Below are 15,783 nucleotides of genomic sequence, written 5' to 3'. Positions count from 1 at the left end.
AAGAAAAAGGAAAAAAAAAAAAGCAGAGTGCTGGATAGAGACAATGCGAATTGTCTATAATAAGGAAATAAGAAAATAATCATGTCCAAAAGCACATTTGTTCTTTGCAAATTGCTGCTCAAGGAGATAATGCCATCTCTGCAATTGATGATGGGCATTTTACTGAAGGACTGAAGATGAAGTCACATGCGATACAAATGTGATGAGTAAAAGTAGAGTGGTTGAAGTGGGATATATAATGATGAATATAAAACCAGGATGTCTGGGAAAGACGATCTCTGCCACCACACAGCTTTATAATGAAATTGGAACCAGAAGGATCTGACATGTAAAATATGAAAGAAGATAATCTCATATTCATTTTAATTACACTTTTAAAATAACTTTGGAGAAATATTGGGTTTAAGTTAACTCTGTTATTGTCAGTATTTCCTCCACCATTTTCCTCAACATCTTACATTTTAGGTGGCAGTTTTTGTAGCAAGAGCTTGCAACATATACCCACTTTCTTTCCTTTTGAATTTGGGTCGAAAACAAAAGATTCCCAGGAATTTTCAGCACATGATGATGTTTTCAGGTAAGTGCTATTTTGGCATTTTTCCTGTCCACATTTAACAACTGACAAAGATAGTCATCTATCACTAGAAAAAGCCGCATCTATCACAAAGAAGTCATGATCTTAAAACTCAAGACAGTCTCTTCAAAGCTACTGAAGCAAATGGGTGTATTCTCATCAACTTCACTGTGCTCTGGACCTATTTTAATTAACTTTTTAGAAACCTACCACCCAGGAAGCCAGTCTTTCAACCCATTGTCCCCCATCTGTCTACACTTCCATGACAATTTGGGAATACCATGTTTTTATGTTGTGTGGATATTTATTTGCTGGTACATAAGCATACTGCCAGGTATACTACAGGTGCCTCTAAAACACATAAATATCTAACTTTGAAGGTGTTAGTACAGATACTCAAATCAGACACGGTCTTTGACAATTCCTTTAACTTCAGGAACAGTTTTACTTTGAAACATGAGACTAGGAGACTTGAATTCCACAGACCTTTTCATATGTATTCCAGCCTCATATTTGAGTACTTTATTTTCCAAATTCAGATTTTATTGATTTTTAACTCTGGTTAACATTGTAGAATAAAAAAAACCCCAAACATCCAGAAGAGGGAGCCATGTTCTACTCCCATTTGTGCATCATCCCCCAAACTGTTAAAATCTCAGCTGGATTCTGTATTTTTGGACTTGCACAAGCTAGAAATACCTCCACTTGACTTTCTGATGCTAGTTAGGAAAAACTCACTTATAAGCTAAGAATATTTGTTCAGTAAAAGACAGAAACACAGATTGCCCAATGCCATTTATGAAATAATTTTCTAAAATTAGAAAGCACTTTTTTCCCCCCCTTCATTTTCCTGCTTTTTATACAAAAACCTATTACAAATTTTTATGGATAAAAGTTCTTGACTGACAGCCTTGATGTACACTGGTCTATTTAGCCAGATAACAAGTAAGATACAATGCGCCACATTTCAAGCTTCCTCATCAGAAGTACTCCACATCAGGGTGCCTCATTTATGCCTGTATAATTCCATCTCTCTAGAGAGCAACACAGTAGTTCATTTCTACATCCATTCAATCCTTCTGCTAAAAGCTGCCACTGAAAATGTCAGTTGATACCAGCTAGATTGTCGTGAAAGATGATGACATACATCCATTAGGAACTGGCTTTCAGACCGCCTGCTCACCTACAATTGCTAGCCATGCAAGATGCATATGTAGATCACTCTAGTAAAGCTATCAGGTGGCCAACTAGACAACAGCATGAAAAATAGCTTCATATCATTAGCTATCTAGTTTCTGGGCTCCATTTTTGCTTTTATTTTTCATCAGATAAAGTACAGAATTAAAAATCTTCTAAAATATATCTTATTCTTCAACTTTTGTGTCCTCATTTTCTCCAGTCAAATTTCATTCTCCACAGAACTAGGAGCAGAAAGTAACCTGCAGCCAACAACTGAACGTGAGAACTCACACTTGCACATTAGCTTTCCAGTACAATCTGGCAGCTGAGAACTGAAGATAGTAGTATCGAAAACTTCTAAAACGTAAATGTTAAAATACTCAGAAAAGTAATTTTTAACTGTTTTCAAAGAAACACTGTATTTTGTAGAGAAAAATCTTTACAACGTTATAAAAAAGTGAATGGCATCACCTGCAAGTAGCGCAATAAAGACTGGCTGCCTCTCATACTGCCAGCAGCTTCACGCTTCACAGAACACTTAGGATATGTGGATTTTCTGTGTAATTGTACTTTCTAACATGCACTAAGATTTGTGCTTAGTTACCAATAACATTCTTACTTACTATAAACTGATCATACTGTATATAGTGATAAACAGAGAATACAATGACTGCCAGAAGAGAGACACGTTTCTGATATGAGTAAACAAGGCATTGAATTTGAGTTTGGAGGAAGATGCTTATTGCCTACACAACATCAGCAGCAATATTCTGGTATAGCATCGGGTTCTAGTCAATCACTGGGGGAACTGGGCTTCACTCACCACAGCATCACACGCTCAGATGTAGAAAACAATGAATTTGCGGTTAGTTTTGTTTTACGTCTTATCATTACCGAATGCACCAAACATTTACTGCTTGCTTTACTGAGTTTTACTGCCATAATCACCATGAATATCAAAGTCTGAAAAAAGCAATTAAGGTCAGGCAAGTACATTGTCAATTAGCATTTGAGTACACCTTACTCTGCAAAGAATTCTACTGAAATCATTAAGTTCTACTTTTTCAGGAGTATTAATACCTTTGAGAAAAGGTGGAAGAGTTAGGCTTGGAAGTGGATTATGTAGCATTTTGATTGAATACATTCTTCATCTGCTTCTGCCACTCCTCTAACAACACATTACGGAGGATGGATTCACTTTTACAACCATGTTTAATCATGATTCCTGATAATATTCCATTGTAAATCAAAACTAGATTAGTCCTTGTATAATTAAGCCTGAGCTTCTCAAATTAAGTTCAACATCAGTTAAAATGAGCAGGCCAGCAGTCTCTGCTCATGTGAAAAAGAAATATTTTAACGTCTTAAATTGTAAGGGAGCTATCGCTATACACTAGTGGTCTGTGCTGCATGAAAAATGCCTCATTTCACTTCAGACCCTGCTATGATGCCTTTAACTGGTAATAAAATTAAGAGAGAAGGAAACTAAATGGAGTCAGATGGACTTATTAATGGCAATAACGTGTTTGATATTTGGGCATCACTGCCATATGACCAGGAGGGGACTATTTCGCAGGTACGGTACTGCACCTTCCGCTCTTCTTCCAATATCTCTATTTACTTTTTACTGTGCTTTCCTCTTCTCTACAGCATATAAATCAGCAAGAGAGAGGCTTGTGGGACATGGTGCTACGAGGGTGGTTGCTGTTAATATAAGACATTACAGCAGCAGTGGAGTCTGAAAGGGTGGAACACAAATGCAGAAGAAAAATGAAAAAGAATGGCTGTGTACAGGCAGCTGTTGTGCAGGCATTTACATCTGCACACTCATACTTACATGGCGGTGGGAAGTGCCAAAGTGAACTTTCCTAAGAAGGTAGATATGAAAAGAAATCGGCTAAAGAGAAAAGAAAGCAAGGAAGAAAAGAGCAGAGAACTATGCTTGAAACCAAAACACCAGATCTACATACAGATAGTCTCCTTTCCTGGCAGATTCTCTCCACACTACCCAAAAATACTGCTGCCCGCAAAGGCTCTTCAGAGGGATGGGTTCGGAATGATGTGTGTTTGTGGAGTGTGAGCAAAGGATGGGTAACAGCCCAATAGGACACATCTTTTCTATTCTGTGGGCCTCTGAAGCTTAACCGTGGGGGTGGTTTTCTTTGGAGGCCCTGACACATTAAAGAATATCTCTTAAAGATGAATCCCTAATGACTGGCACAGCCAGCAGAAAAATCTGGTAGGAAATCCATGATAGAGCCCAGAGGAACAATGGATCACAGCACAGATGCGGAGCTGCTGTCAGTACGGCGTCTCTGAAAGCTGAGGGGAGAGAATCTCTCCTAACAGTTCATCAGAGCGTTTTCCTTCTACTGTGCTGCTCTCTCCAGGTGTAGCTGAGGTACCGATGTCCATTGGAGCCAATCATTCCATTGTGCTTTGTTGGTATTTTTCCCTGAGGTGTTACAGGAAACCTAACCTTCCCTATCTTCAGTCTGTTTCAGTGTCTTACTGTCTGCCGAGGTTGTTAAAATTCCCTTCCTTCATTTGTGTTGTTACCTGCAATATATTTTGATATATATATAATAGCTTTCCTTGCTTCTCATTGAGTCTTTACGTTTTAGGTTATATTCATCTGCTTCCCACTGCTTTAGTTGGTAGCAGATGCTTTGATTATTTATTTTACTTTAGTCATATTTTTAGTTGAAACTGAATTAGCTCTTATAGATCATGGTGAGCCTTTTATAAATGGAAAATGCAGTGAAGGCACTCGCTATTTCTCTAAACTGAAGAAATACCCACTCCAGCGCTCAAGAAGTAGAGACTCTTAATGACATATTAACAAATTTTTTTTTTTAATATTCCCTCTTACCAAAAGAGATGTTCTGGATTTAATATTGCACGTACCATTGTGATGCAGTTGTGGAAAGCAGCATTGTTTTCCACCAAAATGTAGCCACCCATAATTTAAGCATTAATCTGGGCTAGTCATCTAGATTACCACTATAACCACTGGAAAAAGACCATTTCAATAGTGGTTCGTTCCCTCCTCAGATACATGTTTTAAAATGAGCTGATATTTTTTTCTCATAAGAAAATAGTAAAGCATGTGCATCCTTAGAGATGCTTTTACATAAAAGCAAGGTCAAGGACAAGCCCACTTGTTGACTGCAGTGTTATTTTCATAAAAGCAGAGATTTTAAGCCTGCTGCCACTGACCATTTTCAGCTAGTGTAATTACAGTCTGGTACTTCCTTGCAGAAATGGCTTTGTGGTGTTCTCTGGGTAAACCGTCCATCTTCTATACCAAATAATTCAACATTCTAGCTATGTAATCTTAAAGAGCTTTAGAGTTCTACTCCAAAAATAGCTGCATTTAGCAGTTGATTAAGTGATTCTGCATATACCATCAGTGCCTTACAAGAGGTTTAATTATTAGATTTAATCTCTCGATACTTGCAAAGTACTTTTTGGATTCAGTGTGTATTGTGTACATGTAATGGCTTTGCTCTCTACACTTATTTTGTGGATTTTTTTTTTTAGAAAACAGTGCAGTAAATTTAAACAGATAACTGAAAAGCATTGGAAAATACAGAGTATTGTTTGTATTCAGCATCCTGAGGGCTGGAGGCACTAGCCGGCTTTTTTTCCCCCTCTTTTTTTAAATGTCACTCTGTGAGGACCTATTTAGTTAGCTTATTACTACCTATGGGGCTTTTTTTAAACTCACTGTTAGCTGTTTTCTCCACATTTGTAAGTTTTTGTTTATCCAGTCTCTGTAGGTGTATAATTTTAAAACTATTATAACATTTCAAGCACACTAAGAGCTAAAAATCCACATTTATTCTGCATCCCCTTTTTAGATACTTAAAATCATCTTTTAAAAACTATTCATTGTTTTTAAGTCATGATTTTTCTGACTGTTCTTAGCACATTGAAAGATTTAAAAAAATTTTTTAAGACATTTTCTATTTTTTCAAGCAAGAAATGGGTAGCCTATTTGGGTAGAGATTTTAATGCCGACCTTCTTTCTCACTTGCACCCGATTTCATGGGCAGTCCCACTGAAGTCAGTAAAACAACACAGGGGATAGATTTCTTTTTTACCATGCATAAAGTCCAGATTACTATTTAATTTGCAATTATTCAAGACAAAGGATTGTGTGGATGTGAAACAAATGTGCGATTATTTTGTGAATGAGAGTAGTTTCATTGTCCACTTTTGCAAAGTTGCTTACATTGCATTAAACACCATCCTTTCAATTAGCACAATTCAGCATTTTGTAAGTATGATCACGGTCTGAAAATTTCCTCTGCCCTTGGAACTGGGTTTGGGCTGAAAAGAGTAAAATTTGGTTTCTCCATCACATTAAGTTCATCATTCTTGTCTTCTTTTTTTAGGTTTACGTGGTGCAATAGCATTTGCATTGGCTATTCGAGACACAGAATCCCAACCCAAACAAATGATGTTTACCACAGCACTGCTTGTTGTGTTTTTTACCGTCTGGGTATTTGGTGGGGGCACAACACCAATGCTCACGTGGCTTCAGATCAGGTTAGTACTCTCTTTACAATGTTAACCATCAAAATAGAATGCAATCACTATGGATGAATCACTAAATTCCTACAGCTTTCTAAGGCTTACTTATATGCTTTTTAATAGAGTTTTACAAGCACAAAGGAAGTATTTGGCTACCTGGTAGAGGCTCCAGACCATAAGGAACAGGTTCTTCCCAAGTTCGCTATGGGTTTGGACCTAGGTCAGACCCATCCTTATTTTCTAAGAGTTTGTTTCACTACTGTTCCTTTTAAACACTGTGAGTAAATGTTAGCGGTGTCCTCCTCACTGTTGAAGAAAGAGCTATGAAGGCAGATTTTGCCCTCATCTAAAAACGTGTATTTATTACACAAACATATCATAAATAATGTATTTCTGATTATAATGTGAATATACTAGAAAATCTACCTGCATTGGTGTATCATTCAGCCTGCATTGGTGCATCATTCAGCCATTAATTTATCACTCATTGTTTTATATATGCTCCTTCACTATATTATTTCTTAAATTACTTCATAGTCACTTGTATTCACAAGGGAGGTTAAATGAGAAAAGAGAGGGAAATAGGAAGCTGGAGTAAAGAGTATCTACTTTAAATGTAGTGTCCTGCCAAGTGTGCTTTTTAGAAACCCCACTTTTAACAGTAACAGTGTAATGCTATTGCTGAGTTCTCATTACTTCATAATCCATTTAGAACTCTCTGCCCTGGTTCGTAAGGTCACCAAAGAAAAACTCAGTATCAAGACAGGCTTGTAATTCACAATTCCTCAACATTTATTTTATCTATAGCATATGCTTTCCTTGTTTACAAAATGATGTCTGATTGACAAGCCTTCGTGTCAGACTGTTGCTATAAAATACCAGCTGAAGATAACTACATTGGAGCTTTAATGAAGAGCATAGATAAAAGCTCGCAGACAAAATAAGGACCAGCGTACAAGTGTACTGTGTAAACATAAAATGCAGGCATCCATATGCAATGTGGGGGCTCTCTATTTCGGTGACAGTTTGATTCTTTTTCATGACATCTCTTTTATGTCCCATAACGTCAATCAAGTCCATTTCAGTTTGGATATACTCCACCACTATCAACCATCTTTCTGAGATTTGCTGCTTTTTCACTGCCAGTCAGCAACAGAGTTGCTCTATACGGCAACAGAAATGTGGGTGAGAAGGAATATTCTCATTAGATCTTGTGGACCAAATCAGTTTGGATTACTACAATATGAGATTAAGCAATAATTTTGAGAATACAGTAAGGGAAAAAGGAGGTGGGCAGTAGTCGTGTCTAGCCTAAGGACTTAGGTCACTAGATGCCTGTCCTGGTCTAGCTCTCTAGGTAATTTTTAAATGAACACTGCCAAGTGCTTTCACTAACACAAGCAATTTAATTGGATGCAATGGCATTTCTTCTGCTATTTAGTACTACCCAGCGGTGGGAAGGCCCACAAGACCACAAGTGAGGCGCTGACTCTCATATTAACTATTTATACCGTTCAATGCAAGCATGTGCTTCTTTCTTTACCCACCCGTACAATAGATTTCACCAAAGACACTGAAAGTAAACAGTCATTATTGGTCTGAAATGCTCATCTCTTTGGGCATCTCCTCTGAATCCCAGCAGATCTGCCAGGCAGATTTACCAACCGAATAATTTGGTTTTGCAGCTGGGATATAGATTTTCTTACTATAAAGCTATTAGGTTCACAATTCCCACTTAATTTCTTGACATCAAAACATACAGCTTCATAAATTATGAGTGCGCAGTCAAACTGAGATAAAACTTTTAAATAGACATCTTTAATTACAAAAGTATCTTGAGGCTCTGATTTCTCTTTCTAGTGAATATATTTAACTGGTTTTATAATTTATTACACCTCAATATGGAATTTTGTCCTTAGCTACCAGCATTTGTCATTTTAGTCTTAAGTAATTTTGCTAAGTAATTGTATTTAAAGGTGGTGGAAATTCATGCCAGTTGATACCTGTATGGATTCTAGCAGGCTTGGGTTTGCTGAGAGAGTTAGGGGGCTGCTCCAAATTACACCATCTTGCTTAGTGTAATACTCCCAGTATGCTTGCAGCTGTGCCCGAACAGCAATTCTGAGATGCATCTATCCTCACATATATATTTTTTTTAATAAAATTAGGAAAGAGAGAATGTATTTTTCATGCTAGTTTGGAGGGTTCAGCTCACAAAGCCAAGGGAAACTGTATTATGAGTGCAAAAATATGATTGTTTGTGAAGAGACTCATTGGAATGGGTTGGTATGTCATCAATTACAGAAAAAAGGGATGAAGCCAGTGAAATGCTGCAACTATGTCTGTAAGTACAGAAGGAGGAGACTGGTCTCATGCTAGCCCTTAAGTGCTCAACTGATGTGAACTTACATCAGGCACCATCCCAGGGCAGTTTGAAACGACTTGTGTGTGATTCCCCAGTGCTTTAGAGAACCAGATTTACCACTATTGTTCAAATCCAAAGCACAGTGCTAGATCAGTTAATCCAAACAACTAGAAATAAAGTTATTCACATTATCAAAATTAAGTACTTACAGGAAATGAAAAATATATGAATGGCTAATTTAAGGTCACAGTGACTACACTGGATTTCCCTACGTAACCTACGAGTTGCTGTATAGGTAAAACTTCTCAGGAGACAGGAACGGTCAAAAATACAGTGATCAAGCAAATAACAGTCTAAAACTGAGTGGTTTTTTGCCAATTAACCATTTCATCATAAAATTATTATCCAGCAGGTAATGTATTTAATTGAACAGGAGGCATTCAGAGGATAATAAAGAGGAACGTGATTTCTGAGACTATTTGGATAAATGGAATCTTATTCGCATACATTTTAATTTGTGCCCACTCTAGCTATGCGGCATAGGCTACAGTTCCTATCAGTAGTTGAAACTACTGGAGATGCAAACTCTTAACTCCTCAAGGTTGATCCAGTTAGTCTCATCCTAGAGATAGGTGCATGAGTTTATATGTTACAGACCAACTTATCCACATTTTCATTTTAAAACATAATCTATCATCCATTAAGTTGAAGATATGTAAAAATAATATGAATTACAAATAACTAACACCAATATATTTACCATTTGCTCTACCATAATGCATTACAGTGTTAGTCAAGGTAAAAGACAGTATTGAAGGTCTGTACAGCCTTCTTGTTGTATATTATTGTCTACATATTATACTATGTTTCAATGATTTATTGCACTTTCCGTAATTTACATTGTGAAATTCTCATAATGGTGACCAAGACTCCTCATATATCAACAGAGTATAAAGGAATAGAACAATGACAATTTTTAAATAATAGTAGCAATAGTCTTCTGAAAAATCAATCTTTGTTTCCATAATAACTGGAATTTCCATAATCTTTCACCTCTCCTCACAGCAATAGCATCAGATCTGCTTTTTTTTTTCAGTTAAAATTCAACTTAACGTAAATATAATCTGTCACTCTATTTTTAGAGAAAAGATTAAGGTGTGTCCTCAGAGATAACTGCCAGCTGATTTATTCCAGGAATATGTATGGCTTATACAACACTTGCAAATTGTTGCCAAAACATACAGTAAGATATACTATCGAAACTAACCACGTGCTACTGATTTCCATCTCCCGTTTAATGCAGTAATATCACTCAGCTATCTCACAAGGTTGCAGAGGCCAGCTGCGCTGAGAGCCTTTGTAAAAAGAAGCTTAAATGGATCCCAGGAGTTCACCCACATTTATTAAGGTTCACAATTCTAGGTCCCTTCATTTAACAAACAAATTATATTGAAACATATGCTCCTACTTAAACTACAGCTTGAATCTAAGAAAGGTTCTTAAGGCCTTGGAAATCTGACCTGCTAACGGCAGAATTTATGTCTATGTGTCTCTATATGTCAAAATACAGTTTTAAAAGAAATCTATACCAATCATTCTCATTATATTACTAGTATATTTACCCATACAGAGCAGCCTTCAAAATGAGCCTTAAAATTCTTGGCAAAGTCTGAATATTTTTTAATTTTCTTCTAAAAGAATGAGACATACATTTTCAGAAATGTCTTATTTATTTTAACTGTCTCCTTTTTTAGATACCTGAAACTCTGAGTTTCAGGAAGTGTGGAGTGTTCCCTTTCTGAAAATCGGGACCTATTTAAAAGTTCCCAGTCGTCTGGTGCAGTAACGTAACATTTCTGAGCATAGAGGCATATGCACAGTCAGTTACAGTGTTATCAGCTGGCATTCTGAAAGCAGAACTGGTTGCACCCCGTTCCAAAATAACACATTATCTTGTGGCTTATCTGAGAGTTATAACTAGAAAAAAATTGCCTTTACTCTCCATGTGAAAGGGCTACAATATGCTGCTCTTGGCAGACAATGAATAAACCTGCATCAATGTATGAGAATAATATCATGATATATCAACAGCAAAACAAAGATAGCCATTTAAGCATGAGTTCACAGTCAAATTGAAGTATTCAATAAACATGCCTTCAGAGATGTTGAGTATTACCTGCTAATGCTTTTGGATATATGTCTCCCTTCATTCCCCGTACTCTGATTAAAAATAGAGAGCTGCATTTTACAGTAAATCTGCAATGAGAGGTTTGGGGATAAAGGATTCTCCTGACAGGCAGAACAAAAATACAAAGTTGTTAATAAAACATGTCCTATAAAAGCATTGTGCTAGGTATTAGGTCCTGTTTGTTTATCATCACCTCCTGTGTAAATGTTTGTCAAGGGATTTCCAGATTCTTTGTGCATCTCCTTACAGCATTTCTTCCGTGAATAAGGAGATTTTTATTCCATGGTCTAAACAAATACTAAGCAGCATTGAATAGTAACTTTTAACGCTGTGCCTATCTGGCCATTGCCTTTAGTATGTATTTTAGAAACTGGGTATGTCTATGTGCCTGGCTACCCTTGAAAACATGCCATCTCTAGTTCACCTAAAACTTCAGTTCCAAACCTCCAACTTTCTCTAAATACACCAGAGGCCTGGCATACCACATTTTGGGGGGATGACCAAGGCTGTCCAAACTCACATTCTCAGCAGGAGCATCTCCTCATTGCACTCTTCTATGAGAAAGCACCAACCCAGGAAATGAAATTAATCAAAACAAACTATTCTTCTAATATTCAGCTATTGCCTTCCCTAACTTCTAATTGACCCAAACGTTTGGATTCACTTCCAGAGGTTTCCCAGAGCTCTGCTTATTCTTTTCACTGTTCAGATTCCAGCTTTATAACTACAGACAGCTGTTTCTCTTTGCCCATCTAGGCAAAACTAAACCTAAAACTGTCAAGGTTATACACTTCCAAAACTTTCTTTGCATCGATGGAGCCAGAAGGTCTCTGATGGTGAACAGCAGCTGGTCATTCATTCACACTACACTGGCATAAATACAGCATACCTTAATATAGTCAGTGATCTCTGAGAACACAAAACATAGAAATGCGTCAAGTGTAAAAAATGTAACTGAAAAAACAATCTAATGCACGTAACAAGAATAAGAGGAGAGGATTCACATCCTATAAATTGAGAGTCCTCAGATCTGTTTGAAAGGAGTACATAAGCAAAAGGGATATCATTGCTGTGGAGACTTTTCTGTTTTGTATGGGAAACGATGCTGACTGGCTAGGAGTAGAGTGCAGGTAAACTGGGAGCAATATTGTTATCAGCATGAAAAAAAAAAATCTGCTATTTGCAAAGGTCAAGCATGCAGTAACCCCCTGTCCAGATCTACAGCAATGAAGGAAAGGAAAAATCATTTACAGATTACACATAGACATATCTCTACCACTGATGTGAAGCCACCAAAGTCAAAAGAGTTGTCTCAAGGGTCCTTCTATTTATTCTTCATAGACTGAATCATTCAACCAACCCAAATACATACTCCTTATAGGGGTTTACCTGTATCTATTTTGATGGTAAATCTGCACTGAATAGCACTGACAGAACATAAGAACTCAGACTAAAAGTTGCAGAAAGACCTAATTGGAGGACTTCTTATCAACTCGTATAATATATTGCTATTTTGGCAAAGTAAATTTTTTTAAAGACAGTTTTTAAAGTTTTATTCTGAGTTTTTGTTGTTCCACTTTTAGAATTTCCACCGTAAAACATGAACAGACAGGATTCTTTTGTAGGGGTTTCCTTGTGGTATGGCTACAGCACTGTTTTCTAAATGAAAAAAGAAAAAACATTATAGGGCTGTATCCAAAACATTTTGAGAATCTGGCTTAGCTGTCAATGCTTTTGAAATAACGCCAACTATTTGACTGTATCATATCTGAAACATAAAATTATAACATTATTCAGTGTTATGGTGCAAAAGTTGGAAGGTGAAAACACTGCTAACTTCTAAACTCCTACCTATTGCCATGTTGCAGATCCACTGAATACAATAGGAAATGAGCAGAGATCAGCACCCAAAAGTCATGAGCCAGCAGAGTTCAACGTCATTGACAATGCTAGTATATCCCTTTAGAATAAAAATGTTTCATGGATAAGCTATTCTTTCAAGAAGTCAAGATTTTGGTTCCTTCAGTATCCAACACTTTCATCCATTGCTCCAATATCAAAGGCCAAGGTAGTGTGTATGTTTACCAGAATATCGCATTAGGGATGCAGGTGGGCAGCGGGGCTGAATGCTGTGGCTTGACTGCTTGCGACCATGGCTGTCTACCAAAAAAAAGTTGGTTGGTAGAGTAAGATTCTGTGCTTATCCCAGCCCTTTATCAACTGGTTATAGACTGCTGAAAGACAGAACTTTAGGATAGAGCAGCTGGAGTAACAACGTGACCTTGGCCAGTATTATAGCACTGCTGTTTCAGTAACAAAAATATTCTTTTCATTATTCCCAAACTCCGCAGTAGTATCCCCTGTGTTCAGCTGTGTTCAAAGAAATGCCGCAGAAGGACAGTTTACAATGCCACAGTGGTAGCGCTCATCACTGCCAAGTGGGAAGCTTTGATCAGATTTGGTCTGTACTTTAAGCTTCTAAAGTTATTCTTTCTGCTTCCCAGAAGAGGCCCTTCAAATTAAAAAAACAATATTGTGGGCTTTGGAAAGAGTTCTGCCTTCCTTATCAAGAAAGTCAACAGTTGTGGTAAGAAATCTCAAGGGTTGAAATGGTGGTAAAAATATGACTGAGCCTCAGGGCTCCAGAACAGGAGGTGCTGAGCAGGAACCTTCCTTTTCCACAGCCCGAGAACAAAGAAGGATGCACATTAGAGCAAAGGATTAACAGACAAGGTTAATCTTGTTTTAGACAAGGTGGATGGTGCTGCCTGCATTACTATATTTTTCCAGTTACACAGAAAGATCGATACTTTCTTCCTTTTTTTATAATGACATACAAGTCTTTCTTACTAAAAATCTACCTATTTCTGAGTTCTGCCACAGTTCAGTTCTGATTTGCCATCATACGGTTGTAGAATTGGATAGCTTTATTCACTCTCCTTTGTCAAATCAGTTATAACAGAAAATTATCCTCTTCAAGACCATATTTGTAGAAATCTGTGTGAATGGGATTTATGGGAGAGGTGGTGATATAACTGGACTCATGTTACCATGCTTAACCCCACAACGTTTGTAAACAGAAGCCTTTGGACAATAACAAACTGGCTTAAAAGTGATCTAAACAAGACATAAGCAATGTTAAAACTCATGATTTTAACATCAGCCTCTATTTGCAGCATCTGCTGTGCTGTGGGCACAAGGCTAGAATTGTGTATTACTCAACACTGTACTCGGTGATCAAGCCATTACCAGAAACTGCTCACCTTTAACTTGACAGGAAATTCCTCTCACGTAAGGCTTCTTCCATCACTATCCAGGTTGAGGTTCTGCATCTTGACCTGATAATGAGGAAGAAGCCCTTGAGATACTGAGGATAGACACAACCTGCACTGGTCTGCTGCGTGGGTAAAGGACAGGCAGCACCCGTCTCTGGTATTTGGAGCTTTAAGAAGATGGTCAAACACAGCAAACTCGGGCAGAGGTCACACAGGTCTCAGCCTTCAACTGACCTGAAAGCATTTGCATATGCTTGACAACCTCCTGCCCCAGAGCTTTATGTGCAAACTGTACTGGGCCCTTTTTATTGCTTCCCAGCAGGTGACTGAGCCCCCTCAGCCCCTGAGACACTCTCTCTCACTGTAAATACAAGTGGTGAGAATCTTGAGACTCTTCCAACTGTATTAAAACTTTCAGAGTGATAAAATAACTATGTCCTGTAAATTCCCAAACCATAAAACAAGTAATAGTAAGTCTTAAACGCATGTTCTATGCCATATTACAAAGTCCTGTAGTCAAAAGTGGCTTAGAAACTTCAAGTACATTGAAATTCAACGGAGCTGAAGCTCCTAAGTCACTTTCACAAGTTTGATTTAGAGAGTTTCATGTAATGCTACGTGGAGCAATGCCTTCTCTAATCTTACTGGGGTGAGACGTGACTATGGCACTGGAGAGAATGGTGTTCTGACAGCCGATCCAGGCAAAGAGGCTGCAGTCAGCTGAGGTGAGGAGGAGTGATCCTGTTGCCTGGTTAAGAAAAGCCTCACCAGAATATTGTATGCCATTACTGAATTTTGCTCTGCTCATAGAGAAGAGCAGGAGATAGTACATCTCCTTACAGTCATTTCTTATGAACTAGATTCATGTAGGAGCTTGATCTCTACTGCCTCTCATTTATTCCTAAATTAAGTGGAAGGTTTACTCTGAGTAAATGCATCTTAGCTTTCCTTTTTGACCCTTACATAGGCGCACAAGGATTATCACTCCTGAAACATAACTAGTCCTTGAGGTACTCTGAATTCAACAGCCAAGAGCATGTGTTCATATCTTCAGATGATCCATAATTCAATAGTTATAAATTATTATGAACCTTCTTAATTGTTTCGCTTATATTCCTTTGAACACATTTTCCTTTCACCGTTTGTCAAGAGGAAGGAAGGTCAGTTTAGAAAAGGAGGTTTAATTAAATGTTTTCTCCTGGCCTTGGCACATTCTCTCTTCTATAACCATATTCCTTTGGGTCATATTTCCTCTAGAGTCCTGGAAAACAATTTAGTGAAAGTGAAGGATCTGTTGATTTACTATTGAAAACGGAATGTCAGCCTAAGTATCTTCAACTGTAATTTGCAAGTGACCACAACATAGAGACGAACAGTTCAATTAAAGGCAGTATGTTTTCAAGTACTGTTATAGTTCTGTGCACTTTGTACTGTTTATTATTTTGTTTTGGTTTTAGAATACTCATAATCAGTCTAACTGGTATTCCCTCTCAGTAACAGAAATAGCTCCAATAAACAAAGCTCGCTCTTTGTTTCCAGGGTCATATTCCTCTTTAGCCACAGTACAGCAAGTATTTTAAATCATGCTGCAATAAACACCCCTGTTGAGAGCCCAATTTCAGCCAAGCTACTTCAGTCCACTGAGTTCCTTTTAACCCAGACA

At 37.6% G+C, this 15,783-nt stretch overlaps 1 protein-coding gene across 1 annotated transcript in view; it reads left to right on the top strand.

Moving 5' to 3' along the window:
• The window catches only part of SLC9A9 (solute carrier family 9 member A9), a 218,327-nt gene that overhangs the window by 120,165 nt on the left and 82,379 nt on the right, over positions 1-15,783 (top strand). Inside the window, exons 11-12 of the mRNA XM_076341008.1 lie at positions 466-577; positions 6,154-6,307. Of these exons, the coding sequence (XP_076197123.1) occupies positions 466-577; positions 6,154-6,307 (266 nt within the window). The remainder of the gene's footprint in view (positions 1-465; positions 578-6,153; positions 6,308-15,783) is intronic.

The sequence above is a fragment of the Aptenodytes patagonicus genome, chromosome 6 (genome assembly GCF_965638725.1).
Source record: "Aptenodytes patagonicus chromosome 6, bAptPat1.pri.cur, whole genome shotgun sequence".
Taxonomy (NCBI): Eukaryota; Metazoa; Chordata; class Aves; order Sphenisciformes; family Spheniscidae; genus Aptenodytes; species Aptenodytes patagonicus.
The sequence above is the reverse complement of the archived record's forward strand: the minus strand, read 5'-3'. Positions and strand labels throughout refer to the sequence as shown.